At 36.8% G+C, this 18,713-nt stretch overlaps 1 protein-coding gene across 2 annotated transcripts; it reads left to right on the top strand.

Annotated features, from left to right (window-relative positions):
• The first annotated feature begins 6,602 nt into the window (after positions 1-6,602).
• Positions 6,603-18,434, top strand: LOC129922878 (uncharacterized). Of its 2 annotated transcripts, none has more exons than XM_056010878.1 (3): positions 6,603-6,740; positions 7,181-7,260; positions 15,308-18,434. In XM_056010878.1, the coding sequence occupies exons 2-3, from the start codon at positions 7,204-7,206 to the stop codon at positions 18,410-18,412; spliced, it is 3,162 nt and encodes a 1,053-aa protein (XP_055866853.1). In that variant the 5' UTR covers positions 6,603-6,740; positions 7,181-7,203; the 3' UTR covers positions 18,413-18,434. The 2 variants fall into 2 exon arrangements, with proteins under 2 accessions (XP_055866853.1, XP_055866854.1); XM_056010879.1 differs by having other exon boundaries at positions 6,692-6,755.
• The last annotated feature ends 279 nt before the right edge of the window (positions 18,435-18,713 follow it).

Raw genomic sequence — 18,713 nt, 5'->3', positions numbered from 1 at the left:
GTATTTATAAAAAAAAGGGGGGCGTGATCGACCTGAATTCAAACTCATAACTCAAGCCTTCTGAAGCCGACATTCTAACTACTCTGCTTGTGAGGTGTATATGAAAATAGAAGATTGTATTGTTATCTTTTTTTTTTTCAAACTTATTTTGAGGCGGCGATCTTCAAAGAAGACTAATTCAGCTTTTACCACCACTTTAGTCAAGTACAATTTCTTTCTCTTGTTTGAGATACAAAAAAAAAATAATTAATTACTAATAGTTAATTAACTGATTGGTTATTTATTTAAATTGATTTTTTGTATTCTTTCCAAAAACACTCACTTCTGGCCTGTCTCAACCCCTTCCTTCCCCCCCCCCGCCTCTCAAAACTTTGAATTTAATAGCCTGTGAATTCGATTACAAATATTCCTTACGCCCCCTCCCTTCACTACAAAATGGTCCTACATATAAGCATTCTTCAACATTTCAGCTTTTTATCGAAATATTTCAAACACCATCAATATTTGAATCACGTGTTAAAAATTATCTTAGGATTGAGGTTGAAAATTCCATTTGAACCTTTATATAGACACAATTACTAAAATTAGATTGTGGGAAAACACTATTAAAAAATGTCTTTAAAAAAAATTAACAAAAAAGACTTGAACCACTGACCCTTAGATCTATAGTCTGATATTCTACTGACTAAGCTGAGTGTTATTAGTGTCATTGGAAATAACGCACTAAAAGTAAACGAAAGTATCATCTTGTACATTTCAAAATGTCGGATATAAAAAATAGGTTGGGTCGAAATCGCGACGTTTTCTGTCAATTTAACCGCTTCCGTTTCAATCGTGAAATGTGCTTAGTTGTCCTAGGCACACGGTACATAATAGCTGGTTACATTTTGTCCTCCACGGTGGGAGAATTAGTGATAGGTCAATCAATCTAGGCCCTTCTAAATATAATATACATTAGCATATATTATTAAGAACATTAAAATAATCTGTAGACAAATTGTGTGACCTCTTTAAAATAAAAATATGCCCGCCCGCACACCGTTTCGGGGAGGGGTCGGTGGGGTGGGGTACATAATTTCCTCTTGCTTCTAAACTGCGCTGTTAAAGTGACTATGTTGCAGTTTTCAAAGGGTGCATATAGTGCTAACAGGAAGCAACAATCATTTTGCCAAACTAATCCATCGAGCGGTAGAACATTTACCTTAAAAATGTTCTTATACAAACTTTGTGATAACAAGTTATTCTCACCCAACACTTTTCAATTTCACTTCTCTTATCACTTCTCTTATCACTTTATAAATATCTTTTTCTGATGCAAATATTTTACACGAAAATAAACTCGATACTTTAAAAAATTATGTTACAAAGACAGTATGTGTGGAGACAAAAAAATCAAAACTCTGCCCCCAACGTGGTCCACCCAAGCAGGTAAAAAGGCAGGTTTCAATATTTTCAGAAAGAACATCAGAATGAAATTCTGAGAAGAATGGAGAAAGAAGGTTGACGGATCTTGTGTGGTGCCCTAGCGGTCCACAGACCAAAGGATAGGTGAAAGTGAATGTAAAGTTAAATGTGAACCTGGCCTTACTAATGTCTTATAATGAATCTATAATTGCTCTCTAATGGTTTTGTAAAGGGACAATCTCTCAAGAAAAAAACATTTTCGTGAAAAAGAAAAAGAAGTTTACTTTAGTTTAGTGTTCTATCGCCATATGGCAGCACTGCAGTTCACGTGATAATATGAAAAATATGAAAAACTACTTTCTAGTCATTGTTTTAAATTATGTCCGACTTATGCATTTAAATAGATTTTTTTCTCTTAAAAAAAAAGTAAACATTTTTGTGTGTAAATGTAGTGATTAGTCCAACAGAACTTACTTCACTTAGAAATACAACTGTAAAAAAAAAGAAATATGTACAAAAAAAATCTAAAACCGTTTGCATAAATATGTTAAAAGTATGGTAAATAGTAATTTCACCTACTAAGGAGCCTGCAGTGTTTGTTACTATTAATAGTGAATACAGGGCCGCCGCCCCCCCCCCCCTTTTTTTTTTAGCCAAAAGATTCATTAAGACTGAGCTTGACACTGTGACCTAAAGCGCTCTTTGATTTCAATCTATTTGTGTAGACCATTCCTTTTTCTTTCCTATTCACATAGCTGTCGTATCCCCATGGCCTCTTAGATGTTTTGTTTTCAATTTTAACTTCGCATTTTTTTAAAGATTGTAATGAAAAAGAAAAGAAACACGATATTTAGGTTTTATTTTTCATTTATATTTTTTAACACTATGTATAGAATCCAAATTTAGGAAATGACATTTCACCAAACATAATGGGCATTTTTTTTTTCCGAAATGGTGTTGCCTATATAAATTTTAAGCGTTGTAAAAGTTTCTTCATGGAGATAGAATTGAAGATGCGGCAGGTTTTCGCTCACGTCGGCAAGGGGTTTAATTCAGGGCGGGACTCGGCGCTAAGCGTATTCTGGCCTTTTTTTTACCAGTAAGTAGAGAGAATTTAAAAAATGCTTACATTGATGTTTTTTCTTTCAGAACGCACTGCTCATCCTAATTTTAAAAAGTCGAGGGCCATTTTAAATCTTATAATAAAGAGGCAGCCCTAGCCAAAAGTATTATGTGAGTGACATTCTAGGTAGACCTACATATTGCGTACGTACGTCTGTAATGAGCGTGATCTTTTAAAAAATATTTTTCCTGTTAAGTAAGACGTCTCTGTGGCGGACGTTTTTTTCCCACACAAAAGTCGTCACTTTAATAAAGTGCAATAGTCGGAAAGAAATTCGACTATTCTGAGACTAAAAATCCAGAAGAATCACATTAGCGGAGACGTTTTAAAATGTCTTCTTCATAACGTTTTCACCCATATTGCTGCATACACGCCTCGCAAAAAGCTGTCTACATTTAGCAAGTTCTTATTAGAAGATAAAACGACATCTCCTACTTAATATATTTTAATTTTTAAACATATAATTATACTAATATTCAGATAAGATCATATAAAATAAAACATTTTGTTCGACGTCCCCTCATCTTGTTAGTTAGTCGTTGGTTTGTCGTTAGAAACACAATTGAAACAATAAAGGCGTTTTATATTTTTACTGAATAAATTTTGAATAACTTGAAAAAACCTCTTATGTGAACATAAACTCAATCTAGCCAAACTGTTACTACAATAGTCACATATTTAACTTGAGATTGAGATGTAGTATTAATGAAATATACTGGCATTTAAACGAAATCTAGCTCACCACAAAACAACGTCTTTACTCTTTCCTGTCTCAAGATTGTCTGCCGTCTCACATTTGCATGACGCTTATTTCAGAATAACCACCAATCCATCGCTGAACCTCTTCTTACTGCCGCCTAGGAAACACACACACACACACTCTATAACACAGCCTTTTGCCAGGAAGTTGCGCCCCCCCCCCCCCCCCAACTCTCGGGGGAGGACCCAAAGTTTGAGAAACTTAATACTAAAAGAAGAAAATTTAAATTTATTTTAAACTGGAACACAAGTGAACTTATTGTAGATCTACATCTACACTCTATGATCGGCCAAAAAAAATTCTACTTTCAACTAAAAGTCATTTTAAATAAAAGTAACAATGTTTTAAAATTGACTTTCTAGATCTACTTACAGGGCGGGCTATTCAAATCGAAACAATATTGCAAACAACCCGCGAAAATTCAATGCCAGGGCAGAGCTGGTGCTTATGGGAATCCACCTCGCGCCGCTTTTTTTTTTCTTTGTAAAGTTTCCAAAATAACTTATTGTACGAATAACGTCTCCCCCCCCCCCCCCGCAAGTTTTCAAAGGATAATGGAATAATTAGAATTTAATTAAAATATTTAAGTAATTTTATTATTATTATTAAACTAAAAATTGTAAAAAAAATCTTGAATTAATGATTTGGCCGCCCCTTACATTCGGCCGCCTGCGTGCAATGCACACATTGCACAATGGGTAGCTGCGGCCCTGAGTGAATAGTTGTAAAAGTGGTGTATTTTTATGAAAAAAACAAACTGCTTGCATAAGTGATTTAAAAATTAGATTTTTCTCTTTCAGAAAAAAAAAGTAGCCGTTGCATCAGAACTTTGAATGGTCTAATATATCATGAAGTCGGATATTTTCACTATCTTTTCTAGTTTATGAGATCTAAATGGGACGGACGGACAGACGTTCCACACAAAACTAATAGCGTCTTTTCCTTTTTCAGGGGCCGCTAAAAAAACACACATCAAAATGATATCCAAAACCAGAGAGCAAGAGCTTGACATAACCACGAGAGTATATTTGAAGTCCAGGGCAACACTTTGTGAGAGACTACAAAGTACGACAAACTTCTAAGCTACGTGACTTTGGTTAAAGTAGGTCAGAAATCCGGAACAACCTCATTGCAATGACACAAGACGCATAGAAGTTGAGTTGAATCGGGTATTTCTGTAGTGACGTGACGAGTAATTAAAAAAGTAGGAACAGACATAGAGTTGTAACGGACAAGGAGGAAGCACGACCCCAAGTTAGCGACGACAAGGACTGTGCCCCTTATTCGGCATTAAAGTGTTTGAAGTTATCAGCTGTATTTATTCAATTTATCTTTTATTGTTCATGCTGTTGATTGAGTCGAACTCGAACTCGCAAACAGCATCAACATTTATACTTATCAACGCACAGACCATCAACACTTGGCATCTGCTTCCAAATCGCGGTGCCATGTATTCTTGGGTCGTCCCCTCTCCCCCTTTCCTTGGGTGTTCCGGATTAGGTTTTGCCTTTATTATGTTGGATGCAGGCTTGCGAAGGGTGTAACCTATCTATCTCAGGCGTCTCTAAAGGATAACTACTAGATTAGTTTTTTAAACTTTAACTGTTACTAATCTAAATTCTTAAAGACATTAAGACAGTATAACAAAAAAAAAAAAAAAAAAAAAAAAACACGGTTTCAAAGACAGTTTGTGTGGAAACACAAACTCAACGGCCCTCGAAGTGGTCCACCCAGGCAGGAAAAAAGGCAGGTTTCTATATTTTCAGAAAGAATATCATAATGATATTCTATGAAAGGCAAATGACAGAGAAGAATGGAGAAAGAAGATTGACAGAGCCTGTGTGGTGCCCCAAAGGTCTAACAGACCAAAGGATAGGTGAATATGAATGTGAAGTTAGATGTGAACCTGGCCTAACTGATGTCTTATAATGAGTATCTAATTGATCTAATTGTTTTGTAAAGGGTCAGTCTCTTATATACAGCCTAAAAAAAACAACATTTCCATAAAAAAGATAAAAATAATTAGTGTTTCAATCATGGTTTCTTCCATGGCAGAGTAAAAAACTACTTATTAATTGTTGTTCTAAATTATGTCCAAATTATTCGTATAGTAAATAGATTTTTTCTATTTAAAAAAAAAAGTTAAACATTTTTTTGTAAATGTGTTATCTAGTATGACAGAACCTACATAACTTTTTTTTAACCAAACATCAAAAACCATTTGCATAAATGTGTTCAAAAATGGTAAATAGTCGTCTCCCTTACTAAATAGCCTCCAGTATTTGTTACTATTAATAGTGAATAGTTGTAAAAATGGTGTATTTTCATGAAAAAACTGCTTGCGTGATTGATTTAAAACATTACATTTTTCGCTTTCAGAAAAGAAAAAAGTAGCCGTTGCATAAGAAGTTTGAATGATCTAAAATATCATGATGTCCGATTTTCATTTTCTCTTCTAGTTTCTTAGATCTAAAAGGGACGGACTGACAGACGGACAGACAGGCCACACAAAACTAAAAGCGTCTTTTCCCCTTTCTGGAGCCACTAAAAATTAATTAAAAACAACTTTAAAAAGTAATATTCTTGTTTACAGTGCGCAATTTATTTACAATAGCTCTTTGATTTATCCGCATGTAATTTTAGGAAAAAAAATCAGTATAGTAATATAAGTTTATTTCGTTCTTTGGGAAACAAGAGTAAATTTACAAGAGTAAATGTAAAAAATTAAGACTAATTAAAATTTTAATTCGTGATAATCTGCAAGACGGGAAATTAAATAATTAAAATCTTGCCAATTATATCTGTACATCAAGAGAATTAGTTTTAAATAATTCTTTTATGCTATATTTAAATATATCATATCAATATTGAATTTTTTTTTTATAGCTTTGCTTCTATTAACTCACTCTGTCCGGTGGAAAGTTTGTACACGTTATTTCTCCCACACACAATCTTGGATCAAGCTAAAATTTGGCACATTCATTTCTTCTTTTACCCGACAACACAAGAAACAATTAAAAAATGAACCAATTATTCAATAAATTAATTGGAATTTAATTACTTTGTTTGTTATCGAACAAGGTAAAGATATTGTACATGCAATAGCGCTTAAAAAAACAATTGCTAAAAATATTTCTACTCGCACAGATTTATATTAATGGTCTAGATCTATTACAAATTTAGTGACATGTTTGATGCAAAGAAATTGATACAACTATGTTTAATATAAGCTTTCCTTAACAAAAAAAGTATTTATAATTCTCCTAAAGCACGATTGATTTTTTAAATGTGAATGGATGCTTTCTGTGATTGCTGTTACCTAATTAGATGATAAGTAGATTGTCTTCGGAATCAACATCTGGATGATAAAACTCACGACAACGAGATAGCTTGGAAGTATAAATAGACGCTCTGTTTCATTGTCATGTTAAGTGCCGACTCGGGACTTCAGTGGTAAGACATTGATTGGTAGAGCTAAGGAGTGTAGTGTGTAGAGATTGGCTTTAACTTGGTTTGGTCGAGACGTGTCCTTTAGTTCATGTTTTAGTGTATCAAACTTTGGAAAAGAATTTATTGCCTAAAATCCAGTTTGCTTCATTGTCACATATTTGGTCCATACCACACTCAAAACGGAAATGATACTGCGTCAAGAAAGTTTTTGTATTTTCTAGATATCTATTTATAGTGTTTGAAAACCCGCTCATTGTGTGTGTGTGTGTGTGTGTGTGTGTGTGTGTCTGTGTCTGTGTGTTAGTATTTATGAAACTCTAAGGCTAGAAATGTAAAAAAAATAATTTCTGAGGGTAGATTTTCAAATGTTTAGTACACATTACTATTTTAAATGCTTCTTGTTACAATCTCAGTTCAGTAAAATGTTTTGACTTTATTTCCAGGCTGTTACCAAAGAACAATCACCATGATTTTTCCAATACTTCTTCCTCTCTTCTTGATGGGATGCGTGTCTGCACTTCCGGTAAGTCTATAGAAAAAAAATCTGGTATCAGGGGGACAGTTGTCGTTCTTTTCAATTTTGTAGGTGAACGATCAAGTAGTGAGCCTACCATTCCAAGTGGGATTCAAGTCTAGATCATCATTTTCACTTTCTGTGTTTCTAGCGTTAAGAACTGGAAACATTGACCACATCTTTGTTTTTTTCTGACGTTTTGAAAGCATTTTCTCGTACTTGTAGTTTGAGTCTTTAATCTGACAGAAATTGTTTCTAATTTCGTATTACTAGATACTAATTACCTAAATGCATTACGGAAGACACATTCCAATGAGTGAGACATTAATGTGACATGAATTGTATAAAAGCTTAATGGGGTTTGTTGCTGAGCATAAAATTTATATATGTGTCAGACGCGAATAGCCCAATTTTCAGTAAAAGAAATTACAAAAAGTCATTTCTCTATAGAAGAAGTTACGAAGGCTATATAAAATACAACCACAGACCTATATATACTACAATAAATATAGGTTTTTGATTGCTAGTTACGATTTATTTAGGTAGGTGCTGTTTTACTATTACATACCAAGTATTAGAGTTTAGAAAAACCCAGGTTTGTTTCTTGAGCAACGCTATTAGTTAACACCTCATATCATCTAGCCATTAGTATATTTAGATCTATAATCTAATTCTAGTCTAGATCTATATATAAAAATCGAATAGATCTAGTAATAGTATAGATTCTATCTTGAGACTAGATTGCCGAGTCTAGCCTATGCTATGCCTATAGTCAGTTTTTATAACAAAAAAGTCTAGATATTAATAAAGACTAAAGTTTTTTAATTATTAGATTATTAGAATTTTTAATTAGATATAAAGATAGACATAAGACATAGATCTAATAATACTGTAATACGTTTACTATACTCTATACTTAATCTACTAAACTAGAGATCTATAGATCTATCTATAATATAGTCAATCTAGATCTATACAATATTCATTATAATACTTCTACTTATAATGACTTATTTAAAAAGTTAGTACTTAGACTTAGATCGATTTTAGTTTATTAATAGATTTACTTTTCAATGCCTAGACCTAAGAATAAAATTGCGAATGATGTCTATAATGACTGATTATTTTTTTATAATAATAGGCCTATTTTTTAAGTAGCCTACAAAGTTTTATGGAAGAGGCAATATATTAGTTGTTTGAAGATTGTAACTTCTTAAATTCAGGCTAAAAATATCGAAGCCTACATTTTTACTCTCATTTCTAAATAGTCAGAAGAGATGGACTGACTCATAGTGTAGCTTGTGTACATCTGCAAAAACACAAACTCAGTTAGACTTTCAAAACTATTAAAAGAAAAACTTAGCGATTATTTTTACTGTATAATTCTATTATTATTCCTTTTTAGAATTAGGATATAAACAAAAATTTGTTATATGACTATATCTAACAGAAAAAAAAAATTAAACTTACATCTATTTATGCGGTTATTTATAGTTACCTAGTAATATAAAATATATTGAACTAACACGGACATTCATCATAATGCAGCCATGCGTTTTTTCGTTTATAAACATAGCATTATTTAGGACCAATATTTTACAAAGGCTGCTTGGAGAAATCAGGTATACCCATTAGGAGAAAAACGACCCCTTTACTCAAGAAAAATTTAAGAAACTAGAACAGACACAAAATAAACAGTGACATTCATAACAAATAATATTCACATTGATTAGAGTAACACCCTTTTAAGTAATCATTTAAAGTTTAAAATCATTACAATTTTTTTCAACAATTACTTTGTGTATTAAATTGTGTATCGGAAAATGCCGGGTACATGAAATAAGCTGCTAGTCCTAAAAAAACAACACAGATCTTGGGTAAAATACTCATCAAATAAATAAATAAAAAAGCGACTTTAGCCCAATATCAAAGAAACGAAACGGACTAGTCCAACAAACCCCATTGAATGCAAATCAAATAAAAAGAAATCTTACAAAATGTAGGAATGATAAACAAATGTTAGAAACATTAATGAAACAAATCTATAAAGAAAATTAATAAAAGAGCTGAGCAAATGGCGATATGATCAAATTCAGACTGCGTTTGAACTTGATTTATGTAGCTGAAACACTGTATTTTTAAAATAATGCCTGCATGAAAACCAACAGGCCTACATTTTGATATGTGATATTTATATTTCGTGTTTGTATTTAAATTCAGATTAACATTCTAACACATGTTACAGGAAGAATACACATTTTTGTTTTAATACTGAGTTTATATTGACAGTCAGATTTAATTTATTTGCACTCAAATATTATGAACGCAGACTCAAAGTAAACTTCAACCATTAAACAATAATCCTACTTCCTTAAAATTGCGGAAATCTAATATATAAAGTAGAATGTTTGGCGTATGTAAGTATGTATGTATTTCCCCGTATAGAAATAAAAACCGATTGACCAATCTTGATAAAACTTGGCAGAAATGTTCCTTGGGTACCAACTTAGACCGTAGTGTATGTATTTGTGGCCCTAAAACAAACTTAAGACCCTCAACAAAAAAAAATACCAACTCTATTACAGCTATAGTATTTTATGGATCTAGGCCATGTTTATAATGTTGACATGAGAAAAGATCGAAAGGATTTAGATCTACATCTAATTTTAAGAACTAAACTTTGCACTTATAATAGGTTTTTTTGACACATGAAAATACAAAATATAGTTTATTTATTTTATTATTTAATAAAATAAACCTTCAAATTTGTGTTTCAAAAGCATTTTGACATTAATTCGTTATTTATATCTGCGAATTTAGATATCCCGATGCACATTCTTTCATTAGACATTACCAAATGGTTACACATTAACACTTCTCTCTACTGAGTCTATTCCTAGGTTTAAAACTCTTATTGAACTCTAAGATGATACAACTTCTTTTCGCAAAGATAATTTTATGCTTTAACACATGAACATACTAATTATAGTCATTTCATGTCATAGTTTAATCAAATTAACATTCAAATTTGTTTTTTGTAAAGCATTTTTAATACATTCGTTCGCTGTTCACTAAAACTGCGTAGCGGTGTTGAGATAGGCCCTTATTCATTCATGAAAAAAGGTCACGCATGCGCAGAGCAAAGCCTTCACGCAACACAGAATGAACTCTATAAAAGCCAATTTTTAACTCTAGATTAGTCTAGATCTAGATCTATGTCTACCTCAAGATCTACTTTATGCTTTAACACATGAACATACTAATTATAGTCCATTCATTTCATATTTTTATCAAATTAACATTCAAATTTGTTTTTCTAAATCATTTTTAGTACATTCCTTCGCTGTTTGCTAAAGCTGCTTAGCAGTGTTGAGATAGGCCTAGGTCTATATTCATTCATGAATTCAGAGCAAAACCTTCATGCAGGACAGAATGAACTCTATAAAAGCCAATTTTTAACTCTAGATTAGTGTAGATTTAGATCTATGTCTACCTCAAGATCTACTTTATAACTTAACACATGAACATACAAAATCAAGTCTATTTATTTCAAATTTTAATCAAATATATGTAGCCCTACAAGCAAATGTTTTAATTTGAAAAAATGGATTTAAGTAAATTAGCTATTTTGATTTGATGGCTTCATTCATACTATTTTTACATTTACACATTCGCTTTATTTATTACATTATTAAAAATATATATTGTAATAACTTTAAGTGAGGCAACTCAACGAGGACATTGACGTTTATTTACACTGAGACATGACAAACACAAAGGACATCTGCCTTGAGCACAGCATCTCCATATTGGCTCTACACTTCGGCGGAAATAGTTAGTCTCTTATGTCAACATCCGACTTGTCTAGTCAAAGACAGTGCGCACCCTCTTTCTGCACTATCCTGAATGGCGGTGCGCATGGCAAAGTCATAACATTGCCCCCGTCTTAGCACCTTTCGTCCCGAAAAGAAACACTGCAGCTGAGGTTTGACAGTTCAGGTGGAGGTCGATCAGTGGGAACCACAGACGGTAGGGTGTCTGTTGCCCACAAAGCCATCTGCACAGTTTTCCGCGGCCGTCGCTTTCTCTTCTTCCAGTTGGCCAGTCTATGCTTGAGACGATATCGTGGTCGCTGCCTCGACTTAATGACGGTAGTCTCTGATGCCAGCCACTTAACACAAATGAAGGTTGTGGCGATCACTGTAGATTCCAGGGTTGTTGTTCCAAGACGCTGAGTCAGCGGACCTTGTCCATTGATGTCTCGTGACACAGTTTTAGGCCCACTGGTAGCCATGGTTTCAGGCACATAGTCTTTCTCAGCCTCATCTGTAAGGTATGCCTATGAAGCATCCTTGTAATGTTCATCCACCGCTACATCAGATTTCGCTGGAATTAATTCACAACCGTTCAAGTCACTCTCACTGATGTGGGCAGAAGTACACATTTCTGTCAAGTTCAGGTCTTGTAGCTGGGTTTCTTGGCATGGGCACTGTCCCCGCAGGACGCCGCATATACATTTCATGTCAATCGTCTGGATGCAGCTGCCTAGCATCGAGTTCTTTCTTATGCAGCTGCCAAAGTCCAATCCGTTGTTTCTGTCTCTGCCATTGTTGGGGCCCGTATTCGTAATTTCACCCGACGACATCCAAGGCAAGGAATCAGAAACGGTCTTCAGGCTTTCATGTTTTGAATTCTCGGCAAAGGTACTGACAGAAAAACAGAGGTCTTTAAGGTCCACAGCAGAAAGCTTGGACGCAGACCCAACGTTGTCTTGATCTGTCCGGCTCACCGAGATACTGGTAACAGGTGCAACAGGAACAAACACTTCAGGCACATAACAGACTTCTCTTGTTTCTTCATTTCTTTCTTTCCTTTCGATTTGAAACATACCGTTCAGATCGTCGAAGCAATCGTCGTCACGTTTCTCGCCTTGAAAGTCACCCCCGACAGACTTGCCCACTACACAGTCAGAGACGGCTCTCCAATCCCCAGCGCCTCCATCACCACTGTTTGTGCAGCCACAGTCCTGACCAGGCAACTGCTCCTTCCCTAACGAGTTTATTCCTCCTTTTGCTTGCGACACAATGTTATCACTTTGGTCTATTTGGCCTTCTACTGGCAACACACTTTCATCTACTTTGTTCCACATCATGCTCCTCATCTTATTCCTAATCATGTTCAATTGTTCCTTAAGTGCATCCCCACAGTCTTGGATCTTGCCCATTACATCAACAATCCCAGGCTCAATTTCAAATTGATAGGTCTCCGGATCTTCCTCTTCATCGATCAGAGCTTGCCGCAGACGAGCCGTGAGCGTTTCCCTGCTACCGACAGGTTTTAAACCTCGGTCTCGAAGCTCTTGTCTTAGCTCTTTAATTAAGAGCTGATGTAATAGCTTCAGCGATGCCATAGAGATCTAATTCTACTTCCTCTCGTTGAGTTGCCTATAAATCCCACTTCTGACAACCTATTGTAATAACTTTAAGTGAGGCAACTCAACGAGGACATTGACGTTTATTTACACTGAGACATGACAAACACAAAGGACATCTGCCTTGAGCACAGCATCTCCATATTGGCTCTAGACTTGGGCGGAAATCGTTAGTCTCTTATGTCAACATCCGACTTGTCTAATCACAGACAGTGCGCACCCTCTTTCTGCACTATCCTGAATGGCGGTGTGCATGGCAAAGTCATAACAATATGTATAAATAAAATATGTTAAGTACAAATTAAAATATAAAGTTTATAAAATAGGAACATATAAAAGCTTGCAACCTATTACTACTAACACACAAAATACACACACACACTACTTTTAAATGAAACATCTCTTCCCAAACAAAACACATTTTTGGCTCTTGCATATTCAGTGGAACCAGGGCCGGTCCTAACGAATGCGGGGCCCTATGCGAAACTGATTGCGCGGGGCCTAGTCTGGGTGGCAATAAGGATGATAAGTAAAAATTAAGATTTTGTATTAGAAACAAATTCGACTTTGCATTTTATTCATTCTTTACTAAGTACAAAATAGCGATGAAATTAACTTTACATTACGAACCTTGCAACCTATGGCATATTTAGAAGCCAATGACTATAAAAGTAAGTAAGGTTTTGGAACTTTCGGTTAAGGGGAAAATTCGTCCGATTATTTACATTTTATTACATGAAAGCTGACAAAGCCTTTTTGGCGTTTTCCGTAATAAATGACATCCACAAATGACAATTTTGTCTATTTTTCAGGAGATTTTTATGAATTTTCTTGAGATTTTTATGAGTTTTTAATAAATGCAGGATATTTCCATGAATTTTTCGTATCAATTTTGCAATTTAATATTCACACATAGAATTAGCGCGGGGCCTATGAAAGCGCGAGGCCCACTGCGACCGCATAGGTTGCAGTGGCCTAAGACCGGCTCTGAGTGGAACAGCCAGAATTACAATAACATGGCTTAATTTTTAGGCATCCACCAATAGAAACCCATCATAATTACGAACCTTTAATGCGCTCCACCCCCCTTTTTTTTTCATCCATCAAATGAAAGACCAGTAAAGCACAGTTTTAAACAAAGTATACCCTTCTTTAAAGCAGTGCATCTTATCATATGAAAATTCGCCAGGCACTACAAATATATTTCTTAAATTATAGAAGAAATCATTAAAGCTTTGCTCTTCCGTGGAACAGTTTGAATGAAGAAACATCACTTTTCGCATTTAATCAGCTCTTTACATTTCTTTGTCTTTTATCAGCCTTAGATTTAAAGCTAGAGACTGTTATGACATGATTAGGAATTAGTTATTTGTTTCGGGAATAAGGGGAAAGTTTTAATTAGCGACAAGTGACGTGACAGATCTTTAAAAAATAAGAACGCTCTAAGTGACGCTAAAAGGAAGACGCTTCTTGTAGAGTAGTAGACTTGAGTACGACATAACTGACATCGAACGATTCCTTTCTTGATTATTAAATATCTTTATAGAACAACATCAGCGTTGACTACATATTTGATTGTTTCGGCCTTTCGCCGGTGTTACTGAAGTGTTGAGTTCAGCGTTACTTCCAGTCAGATCTACACTAGACAGATTGTCAAGAATCAACACCGCGCGGGAGCCTTAACAAGACGCACTTTATTTAGGAAAGAATCTATCTCCACAAAAGTATTATACATCCCTCTAAAAAATCACATACACACACTAACACGTTTAACACTATTCTTGAATAAAACTAGATCTATGATCTAGATGAAGGTCTGTGTAAAAAAAAAAAGAATACTAAAAAAATCTAAAACGAGAAAAAGTTACTCACCAAAAATAAAAGTGTAAATAAGAGCTCAAAGTGGAAGGAATTATATTTGTAAAAACATATTAACGGAAATTGCGAATAAAAAATAGTTTTTATTAAATTTAACCGCTTCCATTTCAATCGTGAAAATGGTTTCATTTGATCTAGGCTTAAGTAATAACTGTTTAAATGTTTGTTTCGTCCTGGACAAGATATTGTGCTTGGCGTAACTGTTATGTTTAAAAGGAAATTCAGCCTAAGACGAGTAACTGGCGACTAAACCCAGTCATCTTTGGGCTAACTTCGGGATCGTTAGCCTTAAATAGCTACACACCTAGGAGAAGGACAAATCTGAATTCAAAAATTTTCTTCCTTGCAACTAAAGCCAGACAAGGGAAAGGCTTTAAGAGTCAAACATGAAGACAAATCAGGAGCCTGCAACACTTAGGCAGCTTGCAGCACAGAATGCTACACCTAGGGAGAGCCTGCCACTGGTCCCTCAAGTAATGGCTTAGACGATTCCTTTGGATAGATCACTTAAGTGAAGAGGGGGAATGCTTTGTGGGCGACATTGTTCAGACCATTGCTAATGTCCAGGCATTCAGCTAATTTCCATGAGATAACCCATAGTCGTTTCTCGAGTTGCAGAATTTAAGGTTATACTTGATAAAATAACTATTACAAAATATTTATATTTGTACCTGTCTGATTTATATTTGTGCCTATCTCATTTATATATGTACCTATCTCATTTATGTTTGTATTTATCTGTATCAGGTTCAGCCACAACAAGACATCTCCATTGGAGAAATCATTAATGTCTTAACTACTGTTGGAAAAAGAACGGAACAAGATAATTTATGGGATGTCATTAAAGAAATTGGAACCATTGCACTTCCAGTGATAGCAGGAAGAAGCGCCGAGCAACAAGATAATTTCTGGGATATTGTCAAGGAAGTAGCTGGAGTAGCCCTTCCCCTTCTTGTTGGCAGAAGCGCCGAACAACAAGATAACTTCTGGGATATTGTCAAGGAAGTTGCTGGAGTAGCCCTTCCCCTTCTTGGCAGGAGCGCCGAGCAACAAGATAACTTCTGGGATATTGTCAAGGAAGTAGCTGGAGTAGCCCTTCCCCTTCTCGTTGGCAGAAGCGCCGAGCAACAAGATAACTTCTGGGATATTGTCAAGGAAGTAGCTGGAGTAGCCCTTCCCCTTCTCGTTGGCAGAAGCGCCGAGCAACAAGATAACTTCTGGGATATTGTCAAGGAAGTTGCTGGAGTAGCCCTTCCCCTACTCGTTGGCAGAAGCGCCGAGCAACAAGATAACTTCTGGGATATTGTCAAGGAAGTAGCTGGAGTAGCCCTTCCCCTTCTCGTTGGCAGAAGTGCCGAACAACAAGATAACTTCTGGGATATTGTCAAGGAAGTAGCTGGAGTAGCCCTTCCCCTTCTGGCTGGCAGAAGCACCGAGCAACAAGATAATTTCTGGGATATTGTCAAGGAAGTAGCTGGAGTAGCCCTTCCCCTTCTCGTTGGCAGAAGTGCCGAACAACAAGATAACTTCTGGGATATTGTCAAGGAAGTAGCTGGAGTAGCCCTTCCCCTGCTCGTTGGCAGAAGCGCCGAGCAACAAGATAACTTCTGGGATATTGTCAAGGAAGTAGCTGGAGTAGCCCTTCCCCTTCTCGTTGGCAGAAGCGCCGAGCAACAAGATAACTTCTGGGATATTGTCAAGGAAGTGGCTGGAGTAGCCCTTCCCCTTCTCGTTGGCAGAAGCGCCGAGCAACAAGATAACTTCTGGGATATTGTCAAGGAAGTAGCTGGAGTAGCCCTTCCCCTTCTGGCTGGCAGAAGCACCGAGCAACAAGATAATTTCTGGGATATTGTCAAGGAAGTAGCTGGAGTAGCCCTTCCCCTTCTGGCTGGCAGAAGCGCCGAGCAACAAGATAACTTCTGGGATATTGTCAAGGAAGTAGCTGGAGTAGCCCTTCCCCTTCTTGTTGGCAGAAGTGCAGAACAACAAGATAACTTCTGGGATATTGTCAAGGAAGTAGCTGGAGTAGCCCTTCCCCTTCTCGTTGGCAGAAGCGCCGAGCAACAAGATAACTTCTGGGATATTGTCAAGGAAGTAGCTGGAGTAGCCCTTCCCCTTCTGGCTGGCAGAAGCACCGAGCAACAAGATAATTTCTGGGATATTGTCAAGGAAGTAGCTGGAGTAGCCCTTCCCCTTCTGGCTGGCAGAAGCGCCGAGCAACAAGATAACTTCTGGGATATTGTCAAGGAAGTAGCTGGAGTAGCCCTTCCCCTTCTCGTTGGCAGAAGCGCCGAGCAACAAGATAACTTCTGGGATATTGTCAAGGAAGTAGCTGGAGTAGCCCTTCCCCTTCTCGTTGGCAGAAGCGCCGAGCAACAAGATAACTTCTGGGATATTGTCAAGGAAGTAGCTGGAGTAGCCCTTCCCCTTCTTGTTGGCAGAAGTGCAGAACAACAAGATAACTTCTGGGATATTGTCAAGGAAGTAGCTGGAGTAGCCCTTCCCCTGCTCGTTGGCAGAAGTGCAGAACAACAAGATAACTTCTGGGATATTGTCAAGGAAGTAGCTGGAGTAGCCCTTCCCCTTCTTGTTGGCAGAAGTGCCGAACAACAAGATAATTTCTGGGATATTGTCAAGGAAGTAGCTGGAGTAGCCCTTCCCCTTCTTGTTGGTAGAAGTGCCGAACAACAAGATAACTTCTGGGATATTGTCAAGGAAGTAGCTGGAGTAGCCCTTCCCCTACTCGTTGGCAGAAGTGCCGAACAACAAGATAACTTCTGGGATATTGTCAAGGAAGTTGCAGGAGTAGCCCTTCCCCTTCTCGTTGGCAGAAGTGCCGAACAACAAGATAACTTCTGGGATATTGTCAAGGAAGTAGCTGGAGTAGCCCTTCCCCTTCTCGTTGGCAGAAGCGCCGAGCAACAAGATAACTTCTGGGATATTGTCAAGGAAGTAGCTGGAGTAGCCCTTCCCCTTCTCGTTGGCAGAAGTGCCGAACAACAAGATAACTTCTGGGATATTGTCAAGGAAGTAGCTGGAGTAGCCCTTCCCCTTCTTGTTGGCAGAAGTGCCGAGCAACAAGATAACTTCTGGGATATTGTCAAGGAAGTAGCTGGAGTAGCCCTTCCCCTTCTCGTTGGCAGAAGTGCCGAACAACAAGATAACTTCTGGGATATTGTCAAGGAAGTAGCTGGAGTAGCCCTTCCCCTGCTCGTTGGCAGAAGCGCCGAGCAACAAGATAACTTCTGGGATATTGTCAAGGAAGTAGCTGGAGTAGCCCTTCCCCTTCTCGTTGGCAGAAGTGCCGAACAACAAGATAACTTCTGGGATATTGTCAAGGAAGTAGCTGGAGTAGCCCTTCCCCTTCTCGTTGGCAGAAGTGCCGAACAACAAGATAACTTCTGGGATATTGTCAAGGAAGTAGCTGGAGTAGCCCTTCCCCTTCTGGCTGGCAGAAGTGCCGAACAACAAGATAACTTCTGGGATATTGTCAAGGAAGTAGCTGGAGTAGCCCTTCCCCTTCTGGCTGGCAGAAGCACCGAGCAACAAGATAATTTCTGGGATATTGTCAAGGAAGTTGCTGGAGTAGCCCTTCCCCTTCTGGCTGGCAGAAGCACCGAGCAACAAGATAATTTCTGGGATATTGTCAAGGAAGTTGCTGGAGTAGCCCTTCCCCTTCTGGCTGGCAGAAGCACCGAGCAACAAGATAACTTCTGGGATATTGTCAAGGAAGTAGCTGGAGTAGCCCTTCCCCTTCTGGCTGGCAGAAGCACCGAGCAACAAGATAATTTCTGGGATATTGTCAAGGAAGTTGCTGGAGTAGCCCTTCCCCTTCTTGTTGGAAAAAAATAAAATAAACTTTTATTGAAATGTAGCCACAAAGTTGCATTTTTTTGTTTTGTTTAAAAAATATGTTTATTTATATTTACAAATATCGCACACTGAAAGATGAATAGTAATTATTTATTAAGAACTTTTTCTAATTAAATGTTTACATTGTGGCTGTATAACCAAACAAAATGTATCTACGAAAAGAAAATGTAATCGTATAAGAACACTAAAATTCTTGAATGACACATAGAACCTTATTATTATAGGTCTATAATTTCTGACTGTGGTTCAACAACTATAGAAATGAATGTTAGATTATTAT

The sequence above is a fragment of the Biomphalaria glabrata genome, chromosome 14, assembly GCF_947242115.1.
Source record: "Biomphalaria glabrata chromosome 14, xgBioGlab47.1, whole genome shotgun sequence".
Taxonomy (NCBI): Eukaryota; Metazoa; Mollusca; class Gastropoda; family Planorbidae; genus Biomphalaria; species Biomphalaria glabrata.
Note: the sequence above shows the minus strand (reverse complement) of the source record. Positions and strands in the feature narration are given on the sequence as shown.

Bases quoted from the DNA above. Each gene is read 5' to 3' on its own strand.
- LOC129922878 (XM_056010878.1), top strand. From the start codon at position 7,204: ATGATTTTTCCAATACTTCTTCCTCTCTTCTTGATGGGATGCGTGTCT. The intron at 7,261-15,307 runs GTAAGTCTATAG...TATCTGTATCAG, and splicing joins GATGCGTGTCTGCACTTCCG to GTTCAGCCACAACAAGACAT.